Source organism: Poecilia formosa, unplaced genomic scaffold (genome assembly GCF_000485575.1).
Source record: "Poecilia formosa unplaced genomic scaffold, Poecilia_formosa-5.1.2 Scaffold866, whole genome shotgun sequence".
In the NCBI taxonomy this organism is placed as follows: domain Eukaryota; kingdom Metazoa; phylum Chordata; class Actinopteri; order Cyprinodontiformes; family Poeciliidae; genus Poecilia; species Poecilia formosa.
This window is the reverse complement of record NW_006800805.1, coordinates 33434-51888: the sequence shown is the minus strand read 5'-3', so window position 1 is coordinate 51888 and position 18455 is coordinate 33434. Positions and strand designations below refer to the sequence as shown.

The 18455-nt window shown below is 39.9% G+C and overlaps 2 protein-coding genes across 4 annotated transcripts in view; both read left to right on the top strand.

Moving 5' to 3' along the window:
- The first annotated feature begins 57 nt into the window (after positions 1-57).
- Positions 58-11381, top strand: brat1 (BRCA1-associated ATM activator 1). Of its 2 annotated transcripts, XM_007543629.2 has the most exons (12): positions 58-357; positions 1159-1307; positions 1386-1533; positions 1628-2048; positions 3722-3844; positions 3929-4020; positions 4105-4205; positions 4290-4476; positions 7553-7626; positions 9869-9953; positions 10031-10317; positions 10407-11381. In XM_007543629.2, exons 1-12 carry the CDS (start codon positions 231-233, stop codon positions 11205-11207), a joined length of 2595 nt encoding a protein of 864 aa, XP_007543691.1. In that variant the 5' UTR covers positions 58-230; the 3' UTR covers positions 11208-11381. The 2 variants fall into 2 exon arrangements, with proteins under 2 accessions (XP_007543691.1, XP_016522460.1); XM_016666974.1 differs by having other exon boundaries at positions 3929-4205.
- A 4357-nt stretch (positions 11382-15738) lies between these two features.
- Positions 15739-18455, top strand: part of LOC103131885 (GRB2-related adapter protein-like) — a 20091-nt gene continuing 17374 nt past the window's right edge. The window contains exons 1-3 of one of the 2 annotated variants that reach the window (XM_007543626.2): positions 15739-16393; positions 16489-16586; positions 16749-16868. In XM_007543626.2, coding sequence (XP_007543688.2) covers positions 16316-16393; positions 16489-16586; positions 16749-16868 — 296 coding nt within the window. In that variant the 5' untranslated portion in view covers positions 15739-16315. The remainder of the gene's footprint in view (positions 16394-16488; positions 16587-16748; positions 16869-18455) is intronic. The other variant, XM_016666978.1, reaches the window with a different exon arrangement.

Sequence of the window (18455 nt, the reverse complement as noted above, 5' to 3'; positions counted from 1 at the left end):
ATTAAAATGATGGGTAGACAGCCTCATACTTTGACTGTTTAACCCATCGAACTACTTATAGATCTAGAAAATGTCTCACTTTTTTTTGTCAATGCGAGTTCAGTTCCCGCGAGAAAAAGTCGAGCTTAGACTGAATTAAACATATCAAACGAAGACGTATTTTAGCTATCTGTAGCTCTTGGAGTTAAACCGAATGTCTGTATTAATAGATTTTATAACGTGCTAGAGACATGGACAGCCAGTGTGTTTCCATCTTGCCCCGCGTCTGTGGAGTTCTGTTGGTGTCAGGAAGCTCTCTCCCCGATGATACCAGTCTGGAGAAACTACTGGACTGGTTTACAACTATCGCGCAGACTGGTCAGTAAGACCAACATTCTCCTAGCTTAGACCTATCTATATCAAAAAAATGTCATAATAGAATTGAAGTTGTCATTCAGTTCCAGGACTATCTGTACCCCTTGAACTTCTTTTTTTATCGTAGTAATAAAAATAAATCTGAAAAGTGTGGTATTTTGTATCTAGCTCCCTTTACTTTTATGTCCTTAATTAAAATGACTTAAAAAATTACCTGATTAGAAAATGGAGTCCATCAATATATACATACAGAAATCCACAGCTGGGCAGGGAGAATATTTCAGGAGAAAAACTAGTCTATATAAAGAGTGAAGGTTGAAAAAAGCCATTAAAAAACGCAGTTTGCAGTTGGCAAGACCTAGTATGAGACAGAGAGGTATTGAGATGAACGTGCCTTCCACACTTCCAGCTAAACGATTTAATCCCAAACATGCAGGGCAGAATCATAGGTCTCAAATTCATTTTCATTTTGGGCCACATAAAGATCATGAATATTCTCTTTGAATTGATCAAATCCATTAACAAACCATTAAAATATTGATAACAATCACTGCATTCAATAAATACTTCTTAAGATAAAATAATATTGAACTTCTTTTACATTGAACAGTCCCTTCAGAATTTTGCAATTCTGTTTGTGTTTTTTTTTTTGCAGTAAAAATAAAAGAGGGGAGTCGGGGCAGGGAATGTGCTGATCGACCACATAAAATTCAACAAAAAAAAATATTTATGTATTTGGTTGTAGTGTCATAAAAGAGGTTTTCTGTTCAATTTCAATTTGTCTGTGTTTTTCACTTCGTTAAGGCACATCTCTGTTGGAGGCATGTCCATGTCTGGTTGATTTCGTCTCCAAGGTGGCCTTTGACTACACTTCAGGCTCCAGCATCCTTTCTTTCACTCTGAAGCTGACTGGCTTGATTGGTGCTTCTGAAGATGGCTTTAAAGTTCTGAAGGTACAACTAAAGAATCCAAACAGCCCCCAACCTGGTATTCCATTCTCTCATCCATCCATCACACTCTCTAATGTGTAGGAGTGCTCTGTATTGAAACTGGTCTTTAATCCTCAACACTGGCAAGAGGCAGGACTTTGGGAGGATCCGTGTCTGCGGATTGGCTGGATCCAGGGTCTAAAGATGATTCTGAAGCACTCAGAAGCTCTCAGTTTTTTTGCGCAAGCAGGTAATCCATCACATAGGACGTATGACCTTCTTTTGTTCACTTTGCTTAACAAGAGTTTTACAAAAGACTGGCGGTGTTGCTTTATTGTCTGCAGATCTTATTGAACCACTCCTTCAACTTCAGACAGACTCAAGCCTTTTTGTTGCTTCAGCTGCCAATCAGACACTCGCTCAGGTCCTGCTTCTCTGTCAGTCTCCATCCTCTGTGGGTCATAATGGTTCAAAAAATAGAGACTTAGAACACAACAGTGCGAGTATGGAAACCACACAGAATTACAGTGGTATAATCACAAAGGTCTCTGATTATCTGAACAAGTCAGTGGTTCTGAAGGAAATTTCACAGCTTCCTGGAAGCCAGCAGATCCTCAGGCTGCTGGCCATGCTCCTGGTCCGGGTCGGGCCTCCTCTGAGAGACACACTGTTGCTGGCTGTCATAAACTCTCTGGAGGAACTGGTGACAACAAGCTGCAGTCAGCTCACAGTTCCTCTCTTGGATGTCATCCTGGCTGCAAACAGGTGAGATCATTTAATCAGGTGTTAAACTGCTGTTAAATGCAGCTAGCAGTCTCTGCACTAGCATTAAAGCACCAGCATTAGATCTACATTAGATCTGTTTTAGCCCAGTAGCTAACTTGCTAGTGTATCTTGTAAGCCAAGGGTGCCCAAAGTGGGTCCTCAAGGGCCGACATCCTGCATGTTTTATTCTCTCCCTGGTGGTAGTAACAACCTCCTCAGCAAGTCAATGTTCTCCTTGGGCCTCTAATGAGACACCATTTGATCCAGGTGTGTTAAAGCAGGGAGTGAACTAAAACATGCAGAATGTCGGCCCTCGAGGACTGACTTTGGGCACCACTGCTTATAGAAGCATAAACATAGATAGCTCAGGGTAACTGAAGCCAGTCTAACTAGACTAAGATTTATCAAAAAGGAAAGTTTTAAGCCTAGTCTTAAAAGTTTTCAGGGAGTCTCTCTTACAGACTAAAACTGGAATCTGCCTCCAGAGGAGAGAAGCCTGAGAACTAAAAGATCTTCCTCTCATTCTACTGCTAGAAAAAGGGTGGGCAATCCTGGTCCTCGAGGTTCGGTGTCCTGCAACTCTTAGATGTCTCCCTGGTCCAACACACTTGAATCCAATAGTTGAATCTCCTCCTCAGTGCAGTCAGGTTCTCCAGAGTCCTGCTACTGACCTCATTATTTGACTCAGGTGTGTTGAAGTAGAGACACATCTAAAAGTTGCAGGAGACCGGCCCTCCAGGCCTGGAGTTGCCCACTCCTGTGCTAGAACCTCTAAGAAGCAGCAGTAAACCAGCAGTCTGAGAGTGAAGTGCTCTGTAAGGACCATATGGATCAATCACATCAGGGATGGGAAGCTAATATTGGAGAAATATGATCTCTCTGTAATTTTCATCAGATCCTTCATTTGCCTTTTAAAACTTTCTATGCTGCAATCAAATATGTTGTGGGCATAGCGAGGCTGAGTGGATAAGCTAACATTTATTGCAGTCAAAGCAGTTCTTTGCGAAATGCATACTGTCTGGGCTGTTAAGATGAATATATTTTAGAGACATAATGTGTAGTCCTACTGTAGTCCAGCTTTGAAGTAACAAAGGCATGCTATGGGCTTTCTGCAGCACTCTGGGGGAACATAGTTTTTCATTTTCAAGTTTTAGAGAGTGAAGACCTTGAAATTTGTTTTAAGGAATTTAAATAAGATTAGTTAGATTTAGGTGGTGCGAGAAAAAGCAGCAAACAGGAATAGTCCAAAGAAAAAAAAACTTGAAAGACCTCAAATAGGCTGTAGAACCTCCTGGAGGGAAGTGGGAGTCACCCGTTAGTGTATTTAAATATTGTATACATGGATTGCAAGATAACTATATCTAATGTCACTTGTCACTGTAGAATATTAAAACATTTTTTAAACTAAAACAAAAACTTTCTTAAAAAAGTAATTGGAATGAGTGAAGCTGGACCAGTTTCTTTCCACACTCAAGCTTACGTAAAAAACATCAGACTTTTAATTTTGACTATAAATGTGTGTTAACATCTCCACATTAAACTTTAAAGTGTTTAAAAATGAATAATTTTGTTTTAAGCACAGATTTTGCAGGATTCATAAAGAAGAAATAGATTATTGAAACTAATGTCCTCACTGTTACATTTTAATGAATGGATTATGTTTATTTGCACAGTGGACTCAGGGACGATTGTGTCCCAAAGCAGCGACTCATCCGACTTTTGTGGGTCATGTTGAACATGAAGAAGCCTGTTGATGTTATGCAGGCTGCAGCTGCTGTGCTACGCAGCCACCAGAGGTGAGTGTAGCAGTAAGCTAGAAAACCTTTGATTTTCCTGTTAAAGCAGAACCTGCTATCTGGTCCATCTTCCTCTATGTTCAGTGACCCCGCCCTCTCCGCCCACTCTGCTCGAGTCCTGCTGCTACCCCTGGACATCGTTACTGGTGTCTCCTTACTGGATGAGAACTCCACAGGTGAACAAACGACATTGGTGTGTTTTTACATGTGTAATAAATGTTTATTAACTCCCTTTAAGAGCATGTTGTCGAATCCTGCAGAAGAAGAGCTTCGAATTTTAATAACTGAGCAGCTTAAGAGGAAAAGCTGCATCTCCATGATTTGTGTATGTCTATCAAACATACCTCAGATCACACTAATGGTGAGTAAAATCAGCAGATAAAAGGAGCATCAGTTATCTTTATTCCATGTTGAAACTGTCATACTTGGATCTGTTCCCCCCCAGGCTTCGGACTGCCTCCCCTGTCCTCAGAGGCTAATTGTTACTGCAATTTTGTTGTTACTGAGGCTGTGCTGTGTGGACTCCTCATCTTCATCGGCTGGCTGTGTTGAAGTTGTCAGATTTATTACAGGAAACAGCAAAGTTCAGAAATGTGCCCTGGAGGCTCTGTTAGTGCTCAGCAAGAGTCCAGGTAAAACTCTGACTTTTCCAAACACAGCAAAACATCCAACATCTCTTCTCTGTCACTCTGTGTTCAAGCTGGTGGGTGATCTGACAGGAAAAGCAGCAACAGGCAGGTTTTACCAAGCTTAAAGGGGTAGTATTATGTATTTTCTAGACACATTGTGCCATTATTAAAAATGCAATAAATCTGCAATATGACTTAAAAGAAATTTGACTTTGTAACACCTTGAAATTGAGCCTCTGTCTCTTTAAAAACTCCTGCTCTTTCTGAAACTCCACCTTCAGGAAGTCATCACAACATGGCTCCTCGATTAGGCCTTTAACAATGTTTTCAGAAACTTCTCAGCTTTTCACTGAGAAGTAGTTCCTATGAGCTCAACTGATGTGTAGTTCCAACAGGTGTTTGCTAATTGCTTCTGGCTAGTCTGAAGGAGCTGAGTGAAGGGGGGGGAGGGGGGAGTGGCATCAGGGAGGGGATCTCTGTGAGGCAGAAGCTACCGAGCTTCTGCCTCACAGAAGCTACCGCAGCCTCAGACCTGTGCCTTGAAGGCCAGGAGTTTTGCACAGCTAAATGGTTGCCATGGAGATTAAAGGATTTCTTAAATATGAAAGAATCAATGCAACACTCTAGGTATAATTTTGAAAAGGGAATAATGTTATGATGTAAAGTTAAATCTTACATAATACTTTCACCTTAAATCAAATTAAAACCTGTATTTTTAATTTGTATTTTTACATTTTATTCTATGCTGAACAATTTTGTAAGTTTTATTTTGTCTGTCGCTATTGTATTTTTTAATTTTTCTCCACATTACTATTTATCTGTTTAGATAAATAATGGCAACTAAGCCCACAATTTAAAATGCAGGCATTTTATTTTAAATAATTTATATGTTTGTTTATTTTTATATTGCTTTATAGCTTATCTTAATTTCACTTTCAGCTAAAGTAAATTCATTTGTATTTTTAAAATGTAATATTTTTACCTGTACTTTTTATTTTTACATCTGTGTTGTTCATTTTTACATTTCATATGACATTTAATTCTAGTTATTTAATTATTATTTCATGTAGCAGACCCCCCCCAAATGAAGGATTGTGGCTTTACTGATGAACAGTGGGGTTTATTGGAAGTAAACCCTGAATTTCACAATAAGAGTTGTATGTAAGACAGCGTAAGCTACCAAAACACACCTTTACAACCGTAACGTTTGAACCAAAAACAAACATTCACTACTAAAATATCAACTCTTATTCAAAAACTATACCAGTATTCATATACAATAAAACAAATTTACAATTTCAACCAATAAATAATAAAATATGAGAGGCCTATGGGCCAAAACTTACAAGCTCCTCTCAAAATTAAAGCGCACCGCCAGTTAGTGTTTGGTTCACACTTTAAGTTTATTTCAAGAGGCTGTAAAAATGTAAAGCTTTGTTGTAATTCATTTGCAAAAGGAAATTATGTATCTGAAAATAAATTAAAATATATTGTGTGGGGAAAAAATCCTGTAAACCACAAATGTGCAACCTCAATCAAAATTGGTGACATTTGACAGGCAAAAAAATCTTTCTGATTCCATAAATAATTCGCTAGCAGTGACTACTCTCACTTCAAGGTGACACTGGGACAGCTCTAGAAGACACCCACCAAATTACATCCAGATTTGATGATGTTAGACTTGCAGTCCGGAAGAAGAAACAAAAATAACTAATTTGGCCAGTTATTGAAGTTTCATAAATCAGATTAAGTTTTCCCAAATCTCAAACTGTTTTAATTATTCAGCTATTAGTACTTAAGAATCAAACCCATGTTTGTTTTGTTGAGTTCTTGTAGTTTTGGAACTGGAGTGTTTTTAATGTGTTCCAGAGATAAATAGTACTAAAATGGTCCTTCCATGAAGTTTCATAAATCAAAGAAAGGTTTCACAAATCACCCATTTGTTTACATATATTCTGCTAGTTTAGAATAATCTAGTTCAAATTTGAAATGTCTGTGGTTGCGGTTTTTAAAGTACAGCAAATTAAAGATGCTCAGGATAGTGTGAAATCAAGTGGAGTGGCCTTTTAGCTATTTCCGGGGTGAAGCCAAATTTACAAATTCAGCTTTGTTGCCTCAAAAATTTTCTAAAAGAAAAATGACTCTTTCATTCTTTCTTGGTTATCAAATCTGAAGTTCAGATCAAATTAATGCATCCACTAATTATTTAGCTGAAGAAAAACACAAAGTTAACATATAGGGAAAAAACATAACAATAAAACAATTACAAATTTCTTCTTTTGACGGGCTTTAAATTTGAAATGACACTTTAGAGGTGGATGGCAATTACTGGGTGTCTTCTAGAGGTGTCCCAGTGTCACCCTAAAGAGAGAGAAGTCACTGGTAACTTTTACAGCCGCTGGAAAGAAGCTTAAAGTGTGAATCAAACATAAACTGGAGGTGAGCTTTATTTTTGAAAGGAGCTTGTAAAGGAGTGCGCCGTAACTTGTGCCGTTGTGCACATCAACTCAAGTGCAGGCTGGCTCTACTGTCACTTCTGAAGAGGCGGCTTCGGAAATGACAGTGAAAGACTTTGATAGTACATGTGAGAGAGTTTGAAAGTTTTGGCCTGTTGGACCTCTCATAACAGAAATATCCTTATTTATAAAATAAACATACCTTGTGCCTCTATCAATGTGGCTGCTAATAATACATTTTAACAACATTGTTGCAACTTGTCTTCCGTTCTTTTCTGTTGTTTAGCTGCTGTTCTATAATTTAAAGAGCAGAAGTTGTCTTATCAAAATAAAGGCATAAAATCAAAAACCGGAAGTCAACCATATATTATACATATAAAACGAAGTAAAGATAAGTGCTAAAAAGGGGTACAACAAATAAGGAGCTTAATTTGGAGTTATTTACATTTAAAATATCTAATCTTGTATTTTCTGCTGTGGTTGTTTAGTTGTTTTGTTCCTTTGTAAGCTCTTTGAAGCACTTTGTGTGATATTTTAAAATGTTCTGGTACTTCATGCAAAACAAAAGCTGACTGAGTTCAGTAGGTTTGTCTTATATTCTTCCTGTTTTTGTTTATTCTCAGGAGTGAAGATGGTTCTGGTTGAGGTCTTCAAAGTTCTGACTGAATATTTAAATAGTCATTCATCTGACCCATCTGTAAGTTTGTGTACATTTGACAATAGTCACATTTCAGCAAGGACTCACAGAAATTTTAAAAAATTGTGGCCCTGTCAATTACAAAATTAATCATATTGTGTTTTCTAAAATAGTTTTTAGCTGTAAAGATTAAATGTTAACCCTCCCAGACCAAAAAGCACACATTCATATTTGCCCTGAACCCCCATGGATCTGCATGAAATGGTTTGTTCCTGCTTTAAGGTGACTGTGTTCAGCAGCAGTCGGTAGAAGATAAGAATGACTGTGGTAGTTACTATGCTGCCAAGAAAAATTATAAAGTCAGGTTTAAAAAAATAGATAAATAGAGAGAGAAAAAGACAAGAGTGTCAGTTTGTAACAGTTTTTTTCCTGTTACAAAAAGAGAGGTGGGTACACTATGTGAGATTATCAACCATTTAGCACAGTTAGCCTAGCTACAGACTACTATTTGCCTCCATTTCACTAACATCTAATGAACAAAAGAAAAAAAAATACCAATACCAATTACCATTCAATTACCTGTGCCTTTTATCACACTTAACAGATGAGTCAGTCAGCAGCAGCTCTAACCCACACCCCTCCTGACCCATCCTCTCCTAAGTGAAATTAAAGCTGCAGTATGTAACTTTTATAAAAAAACAACAATTGTACATATTTGTTAAAACTGTCATTATGATATGACAGTATGACATGAGAGATAATCTGTGAAAAAATAATTTCCTCTGCCTTCTCCCAGTGCTATCTAGAAACAACCAATCAGATGCAGGAGGCGGGTTTTAGCGCTGTAAATCGCAATCTCATGTGGCTGCTCATCGTTCCTCCCCCTTTCTCTGTGCTATGCTGCAGCTAGCACAGCCTGTTGTGAATGCTCAGTTTAGTTAGCATAGCTACCAATGATGGCAGATAAACAATTTTCCTGTAACAATAAGTTGTTTCTCCACCATTAGCACATTTAGCAGTGAGTGAATGAGGTAGACTGACAGCACTAAGACCCTCCTTCTGGTTCTGATTGGTTGTTTTTGGCCAGAACATTGCATTACTTTAACTAACAATAGTAGTTCAGGGAGCAGGTGGAGAAGATTGATCTTTTTACAGATTATCTTTCTCATGACAAACTGTCACAACATGGTGACAACTTGAACAAATATGGAAAAAACCATATTTTTTATTAAAGTTATATGCTGCAGCTTGAACAAAATGCAACTTCATAGAATTTTTGAGGAGTCTGGATTGCTTCATGTGTATTTTGCATATTGCCCTTGACTGTTGCTGGTGGAGAGACATTTCAGTAAGCTAAAGCTAATAATAATAAAAAATTTAATTAAATTATTTGCATACTATATGTGGACTGTTGCATGTAAAATTCTCGAGCAATAAATATTGTGCTAGTATCAGTATTGGACCAAAGAAAGCAAGGCAGTTGCTTTCTTTGTGACGCTTTTCATGGGTCAGATAGACTCAAGAAACTGTAACAGCAGCTGCACAGGGGGGCCCAATTTAATTTTTTGTCATGGGGCCCAAGATTCCTAGCGGTGCCCCTGCATTTCAGAAAATACTTAAAGGATTTTAAGTTTAATTTGTTATAGTAGTGACACATAATTGAATATTTACATGTAATTATGCTGGATTCTACCTGTCGATTCATTTTTATACCTTGTTCCTTGGTTTGAAAAGGGACAAGTGGATAATCATTTTGTTATCCACAAAATGATTCCTAGAAGAACAGTTGATTATTTAAGAATTAGCTTGCACCACCCATCTTTGCTCCTCTCTGCATGTTGAAGATAGTTATGGTGTTCCGCGCGGCTCAAGTTGGATCTGTTTTTGTTTTTATCTTAGTGATGTTTGGATCCGATCAGTGACAGAGTCCCTGAGGAAACTCAACTCCCAGTACCTCTTGCTGGTTTACTCGTCCCTAAATTAAATGTTGTTTACTTGGTTTCCTCTGCAGCAGCAGGTTTCAAATTGAAACCTATATTTTGAATCTGACCCATCTGTAAATCATATTGTTCTGTTTATGACCATGTGGTCACCAGTCAGATCTGATATTGCTAAAGGTTATCCAGTTCCCTTCCAGTGGATAATTCCAGATCATGATGACTGCTCAGGTTTTATCTCTAGTAAAGTTCTCTGAAAAGTATCGCAACATAAAACATTTTCAAAGTTGAGAACTAAAATAGAAGAAATGCCTGTTTTGACCTATTTTTTATGTCTTTGAAATATCTTTGTGTTTATGCGCCAGGTGCTCCAGAAGTCCTACCAGGCTGTGATAAAGTGGGTGGGTGTTTGTCCAGATCTGTCCTGCATCACAGACCAGCTCAGAGAAGGTACAGCTCTTGGATTTGGCCCTGTGTGACAGGAAGCATGTGTAGACAAATAGGATCTCCTCTCTCCTCGCTGCTAGGTTTCATCCAGGCGGTGAGAAAGCGAGCTTGTGACACTCGCTGGGAGGCCAGAGACTCCACGGTGGAGTTTCTGGGTCACTTGGTGGGGGCGCCCTCATGCTGGGCATTCACTGAACAGGAGATGGAACCATCAGATGTTCTCCTGGGCGGCCGCAGCTTTACGGTTCCTCTCCTCAAGGAGGCGCTGCAGGATCCAGAGAGCTATGTGAGAGCCAGCTCCATCTCTGCTCTGGCACAGACACTGACACCCAGCTGGCAGGACGGGACAGCATTAACACAGGAGCAGGTTGGCAGAAACAACAGCAGATTTTCCAATCCCACCCAACATTCTTACTGTGACATTTTTCATGACCTGAAGTTCTTTGTTCCTTCCAGGAGGACATAGTAACCCAGCTGCAGGAAGTTCTCTTCCAGGACTCGGAGGGATTTGCCAGGAGGGCTGCTGTGAAGTACTTCATTGCCTGGTTCTCCGCTTGTTCCTCGCCTTCCTCGTGCTGGCTCCTCATGCAGTCTGTGCCGACTGTCCTCTCTCAGGGTGTCGCTGATCTGGACTGGGAGGTCAAACTTCACACCCTGGAGTTGGCAGAATTGGTGCTGGACCGAGCCTTTTCGGATCCTTCGCCATCTCATCCTTATGCTGTGATGTCTGACCAAGACCACAGACTTCCCATTGCAGGTCAGCAGTCAGACTTGCTCAGCAGCTTGAAGAATTTGGTCGATTGGGGAGTGGTCTCAGCTCTGTTGTGTGGTGTGGTTGACTGTGACAGGCCCGTTGCTCTGAAGGCCTGCCAGCTACTGCTAAAGCTCCGAGGCATTGTTTGTCCTGTGATGGATAACACAGCAGACACCAGAGTTTTTTGTCAACTGGCTGGAGCCAGCGTGATGCAGCAGGTCAGAAAGATCCAGGAAATGGGGAAGGACACCTGTGTTGTTTCTGAAGCTTGCAGTGAGGCAGATAAGGAAGGCATATGTGCCAGTGTTGACCCAGAGTGTGTTAGTGTGTGTGAGGTGTTGAGGGTCCTGGATTTAGATGAGAAGCTGAGCATCTTGACCCAAAGCAGCGACCACATCTACAATTCTCCCCTCTCTCTGCTCCAGGACATCCTAACAGCCGCTGCTGCTAGCTCTCCGCCTGGTCAGGACCCACGGCAGGAGCTCGTAATGGACTGTTACTAACAGCCAGACACACAGAAACAAACCATCTTCAACGAGTCCAATCAAATAGGTCATACATGCTGATTTAAAGCTGCAGCATATAACTTTTAGAAAAAAATCTTTTTTTTTTTTTTTTTTACATATATATTGAAATTGTCACTATTTGGTGACAGTATGTTATGAGACAATCTGTGACAGTATGTTCTGCAGCAATCTGCAATGCTGCAGCTAACAAAGCCTGTAGTGACTGCTAAGGCAGTCACTACAGGCTTCTGGTCAACAGGCCAGATGGCCAGTTGACCAGAAGATCCTCTGTAGAGGGCAATTGGAAGAGTTTTGGATATTCATGAGCCTCTGTGACTGTACTGTGATACTAGATGCTACATAGTTTGTACTCATTACAACATGGTGAATTGATGTAAAGAGTATCACCTCCCTTTTTTTAGTTGTATCGTTGCATGTTGAGATATTTATTCCCTCTAGTTTTACATGCTTAGGAATTGGAAGAATTTTGGTATTTACTTTTTTACTTTTGGACAGTTGCTATGATGTGTAACTGTGACATCAAAGTATTGTTTTTATAACTGGGAGGAGCTGATTACCATCTAATAAACTAAAATAATACTTCAACAATGATATCAAATCCCAGAGGAGTTGGAAAGGATGCTTCATGGATGCAGAGCAGGACCAAAGAGCAGAAAGAGGAGGAAGTTCAAGTCCACTAGATTGGGGGATTAACAATATTAAATACAGCTCAACATGAAAGGAGTATATGGTCCCAGGACATTATTATTACTCCAATTGTGATGCTTTCTTTTAGAGGTCAAGACTTGACATGAAATCTAACTTAGGGTGTATTATTCTGTTGTTTAGTGTCATTCATTACCCCAGCAGGTCAGAGCACTTCACTAGAAACACACTGTTTTACAACCACACCTCATCTTGCATCAGAAGAACAGAAGCTGTTCTTCTGATGAACAGCTTCTGTTCTTCAGGGGCCTCATTCATAAAAGAGTGAGCAGTTTTCACACTAAAACTTGGCGTACGTACAAATTTAGAAAAGTGCTGTGCACAAAAAAAAATCGGATGCATAAAGCCGTGCGCATGCATGTGGCTGTGCTCCTTTCCTTTATAAATCCTAATTTTCGGGAAATTGAGCACAGCTGCTGGTCCGCCTGTCGCCACTCATAAATTCATATGTAAATTAGTATAAATAACCGGAAGTCTGCCCTCACGTGAAGCAGAAACCATGGCAACGTCCTTGTTTGTTGCAGTATAAGTATTTATAATAATAATAATTCTATATTTTACGTGAAATGTGCTTTCAGGGCACAAGGTCACCTAACAAAAAATAATACATTTTAAAGAAAAAAGAATCCAAATTAAAAATAAATAAAGAGATCGTGCAAATGCTTGTTAGAACAGTAGCACGTCCAGCCAGGATTTAAAGACAGACAGCGTGTCAGAGAGTCTTTGAGTAGGAATGTGGACGTTTATTCTCAATAGTGGAATCATGTGCAGAAGTTGTACATTTACAGAATAGAGATCCTTTCCGTCCATAAAGGCGCATTCACACAAAGCGAGTGGCTCCACTGAAGGATGACTGCAGCTGGACCGGTACCGGTACCACACGGCTCCTTCTTTAAGATCTGCTCAGAGCTCCAGGATGATCAGTCTGGATTAATCTAAATGCTAATAAACCATCATCATCATTTCCCAGCAGATCAATATGATCTCTGATCAATCGCTCCCTCTGAATCCTTCCACTGGGGATGTTCTCCACAAAGCGCTCCTCATTTACATGGCTCACCTTTATGCAGCTACTTATGTATGTGTGATTGTCTACACACCTTGATCACCTTAAAATAATCAAACCTGTTTGGAGTTAATCTGCTGATCCAACCCTGTTTCCTTTTTTTTAGTGAGAATGAAATGACCCCAAAGATTCATTTCATGCACTCCGGTACACAGACTGATGTGTTACATGTTTATGAGACAAAAACTGAGGAAGAGTCCTATTTACATCAGAGTGAAGTTTTCACATCTTTTTAGTTTTATTTTCTTTATTTTGTGTGTTATGTTATTGTCTGAGGATAAATGCAGTTCAGTTTTTACGTTTAAACAAAAAAAAAATGTAAATCATGAAAAAAACATCGGGTTTGATGCTTCTTGGTCTAAATAACTGAATATCATCAGATTTCAGTGCATTTAGGTGAGTTTGATAAACAGGGAAATTTTTTAAGAGCAATTTTGGGGAGGTCAGCAAAGTTATTGTAAAATGTGGTTTAATTTTTGTTTGTGTGTGTGTGTTCAAGCTGAACCATCAAAAATGACTAGTAAGTAGTAATGAATAACCAAAGTGTTTTTCTCAATAAACAACCTGTTGAGACTCATAGAAGTCAAACTAAGATCCAAATGTTGCTTAGATGCGAGTTTGGTTCAGTGTCACAGATCTAATCTCTGCGACATCTTTACAAAAACTTTAGGCTCTATATAAAAACTAATTTTAATAAGTAAATCCACTTAATAAAATTCCTCAAAAATATAGATTTATTGCAGTGGTTCTCAATACAAGTCATGTGTTATTTAAATGATAATTTTAAACTTTTATTTATTCCCCCATGTCCTGGATGGCTGAGAGCCTACAAACATGTAGGAATTTAATATTTGGGAAGCATCATAGCTTAAACTTAAAGGTCAGCACCAGAGTTTTCTAGAAAAATATTCAGATTTTATTTTGTGGTTTTAAAGGCTCTATGTTGAAGATGGTAAGAAATAAAGGCATATTTTGTTTGTGCTCTAAAAGTAATGAGTACTCCACAGTTTCTAAGTAATAATAAAAACTAAGTATTCCTGTTCTGGAAGATTTTTTTCTGGACTCTAAGTTCGTTGTAATTCNGGAATGTGGACGTTTATTCTCAATAGTGGAATCATCTGCAGAAGTTGTACATTTACAGAATAGAGATCCTTTCCGTCCATAAAGGCGCATTTACACAAAGCGAGTGGCTCCACTGAAGGATGACTGCAGCTGGACCGGTTCCGGTACCACACGGCTCCTTCTTTAAGTTCTGCTCGGAGCTCGAGGATGATCAGTCTGGATTAATCTAAATGCTAATAAACCATCATCATCATTTCCCAGCAGATCAATATGATCTCTGATCAGTCGCTCCCTCTGAATCCTTCCACTGGGGATGTTCTCCACAAAGCGCTCCTCATTTACATGGCTCACCTTTATGCAGCTACTTATGTATGTGTGATTGTCTACACACCTTGATCACCTTAAAATAATCAAACCTGTTTGGAGTTAATCTGCTGATCCAACCCTGTTTTCTTTTTTTTAGTGAGAATGAAATGACCCCAAAGATTCATTTCATGCACTCCGGTACACAGACTGATGTGTTACATGTTTATGAGACAAAAACTGAGGAAGAGTCCTATTTACATTAGAGTGAAGTTTTCACATCTTTTTATTTTTATTTTCTTTATTTTGTTTATGTTATTGTCTGATGATAAATGCAGTTCAGTTTTTACGTTCAAACAAAAAAAAAATTGAAATCATGAAAAAAAACATTAGGTTTGATGCTTCCTGGTCTAAATAACTGAATGTCATCAGATTTCAGTGCATTTAGGTGAGTTTGATAAACAGGGACATTTTTTAAGAGCAATTTTGGGGAGGTCGGCAAAGTTATTGTAAAATGTGGTTTAATTTTTGTTTGTGTGTGTTCAAGCTGAACCATCAAAAATGTCTAGTAAGTAGTAATGAATAACCAGTGTTTTTCCTCAGTAAACAACCTGTTGAGACTCATAGAAGTCAAACTAAGATTCAAATGTTGCTTAGATGTGAGTTTGGTTTAGTGTCACAGATCTAATCTCTGTTACATCTTTACAAAAAATTAAGGCTCTATATAAAAACAAATTTTAATAAGTAACTCCACTTAATAAAATTCCTCAAAAATATTGATTTATTGCAGTGATTCTCAATACAAGTCATGTGTTATTTAAATGATAACTTTAAACTTTTATTTATTTATTTATTCCCCCATGTCCTGGATGGCTGAGAACCTATAAACATGTAGGAATTTAATATTTGGGAAGCATCATAGCTTAAACTTAAAGGTCAGCACCAGAGTTTTCTAGAAAAATATTCAGATTTTATTTTGTGGTTTTAAAGGCTCTATGTTGAAGATGGTAAGAAATAAAGGCATATTTTGTTTGTGCTCTAAAAGTAATGAGTACTCCACAGTTTCTAAGTAATAATAAAAACTAAGTATTCCTGTTCTGGAAGATTTTTTTCTGGACTCTAAGTTCGTTGTAATTCATTTTCTGGGTTGCAATAATAGGAGTCTCTCCGCATAATAATCTAAAAAATAATCTAATATTGGTCTAAATAGTGAGTACTCTACAGTTTCTAAAATATAAGCTAAAGAGTTACTAATAAACTAATAAATTAGAGTCTCTGGATTCCAAGTTTGTTCTAACTCCTTTTCTGGGTTAAAAGTGAGTACTCCACAGTTTCTAACAAAATAAAACAAAAAGAGGAAAGGACACATTAGGGCACATGGCAACATTCAGACAAAACAAAGACATGAGTGAAGTGACAAAAACAGAGCAAGGAGGGCAGGCATAGGCAGGGAGGGATCAGATGAAAAAGTGTCATCCTTCACCTAGAGCAAGAGAGGAAACTAATTAAAGTAACTGAATGCACTGGAACTCTAATGCCTCTAATGCCTATCTGTGTCTGTTATTAAAAGAAAAGGTCATTGCTCTGTCTATTTTTGGTTATTTTCATTTCTTCCTCTGTGTCAAGTTTTCCATGTCACCACTGTCCCTTGGTTAGAGACTCTTTGTTAAATGCCCAGCGTTTGGAGGGTGCACACTGCTCAGATGGAGACTGAGAGAGCAGTCAGTACTTCTTTATGCTCACAGCCTCTCCACAACTCCATCACATGGACGAACACAGTGACCCATGTTTCAGAATCGCTCACCATTAACTTCAGAGCTGCAGCAGGTCAGCACAAACATGCTGATTATCTCACCCTGCCATCTCTCCACTGTGCTGCGCTACACTGCACTCCACTCCACTCTACTCACTTGTGAAGTAAAACTGTGGTGGATGCTCACTGTGCACCATGGAGGCTGCGGCTCTCTTCTCTTTCACAGCATCAGAGGCAGATGAGATCAGCTTCCAGAAAGGAGACATCATCAAGGTAAGAATGGAGACATGCTGCATATCTCTGCATATTTGAATGGTTTTTCTACATCTTCACATGGAGTAACGGAGGGTTGTGGATTTGCACTGTAGGTGGTAGAAATGGAGGAAGACTCTTTCTGGTTCACAGCTGAGATTGAGGGGAAACGTGGATTCATACCTAAGAACTACATCTCTCTGCACCCTCATCTGTAAATAATCTATTATCCAAATTGTGTTAATAAGAAACACTAATTTTTTCTGATGATTTTCTAGATTTGATGTGTCACAGCCATCACTTTTCACTAAAACTAAACATGATTTAGCTAAGAATCATCTGCAGTTAAGTTAATAGTTTCTGTTTGTTTCTTTAGCTGGTTTGCAGGAGCAATATCAAGACTGGAGGCTGAACAACGACTGTGCTGGCAGGATACTGGAGTGTTTCTAGTGAGGGAAAGTGAATCAGCTCCAGGAGAGTTCTCTCTCTCTGTTAGGTCAGTGAATGCACCACACCTTTAAACACTCTTTCTCTTCAGTTAAGGCTAACTCAAAGGGAGTAGTGCTAAAATAGTTCTATGTCATTGTTTTTATGTTTTTCTTCCAAAAAGACAGAATTTATTAACTAGGCCCAAGCAGCGAAGCACTGTGAAGGCCTATTGTAATCGCAGGATTTCTTATTTTTCCAACAAAGCACGCAGCTTTTTGGAGCCTTAAACATATTCAAAAACTCACCAAACGTCACCCAAAATTGTCCCCCAACTAAAAATTTTGGATTCCAGTGGAATCACGCATAGGCGTGGCCAAACTGGTCTACAGTACCCTCTGACGTGAGATAATACAAACCTTATGTTGTAGATATCTAAAATCCATGGCCATCAGGGGAACTGCCCCCGATGGCCATGCAATATTGCAGAGTTGCATGAGCCAACACAACACTACAAAATCCAGCCTTAAGGAACTCCGACCGAATCTCATCCACCCCCGGGGTCCTGCCACCGAGGAGCTCTTTAACCACCTTGGCGACCTCATCCCCAGAGATTGGAGAGTCAGACCCAGAGTCCCCTGGCTCAGCTTCCTCAACAGAAGGCATGTTAGTGGGACTGAGGAGGTCTTCGAAGTATTCTGCCCACCGGCCCACAATGTCCCGAATTGAGGTCAGCAGCACACCATCCCCACTATAAACAGTGTTGGTGCTGCACTGCTTCCCCCTGCTGAGACGCTGGATGGTGGGCCAGAATTGCCTCGAAGCCATATGGAAGTCTTTTTCCATGGCCTCTCCAAACTTCTCCCACGCCCGAGTTTTTGCCTCAGCAACCACCCAAGCCACATGCCGCTTCACCTGCCGGTACCCATCAGCTGCTTCTGGAGTCCCACAGGCCAAAAAGGCCTGATAGGACTCCTTCTTCACCCTGACAGCATCCCTCACCGAAGGTGTCCACCAACGGGTTCAAGAGTTGCCACCATGACAGGCACCGACAACCTTGTGGCCACAGCTCCGATAAGTCGCCTCAACAATGGAGGCACGGAACATGGCCCACTCAGACTCAATGTCCCCCTCCTCCCCCGGAATGTGTTCAAAGTTCTGGTGGAGGTGGGAGTTAAAGCTCCGTCTCACAGGAGACTCTGCCAGACTTTCCCAGCAGACCCTCACAACACGTTTGGGCCTGCCAGGTCTGACCGTCATCCTCCCCCACCACTGGAGCCAATTCACCACCAGGTAATGGACAGCTCCACACCTCTCTTCACCCAAGTGTCCAAGACATACGGCTGCAGATCCGACGAAACGATGACAAAGTCAATCATCGAACTGGTGTCCTGGTGCCAAGTGCACATATGGACACCCTTATGTCCGTTCCTCCCAACCACGCCCCTCCAGGTCTCACTGTCATTGCCCACATGAGCGTTGAAGTCCCCCAGCAGAACAAGGGAGTTCCCAGGAGGGGCACTCTCCAGTACCCCCTCTAAGGACTCCAAGATAAAGAAGAGTGAGTAATCTGAACTGTTGTTCGGCCCATAAGCACAAACAACAGTCAGAACCCGTCCCCCCTCCCGTAGGCGGAGGGAGGCTTCCCTTTTGTTCA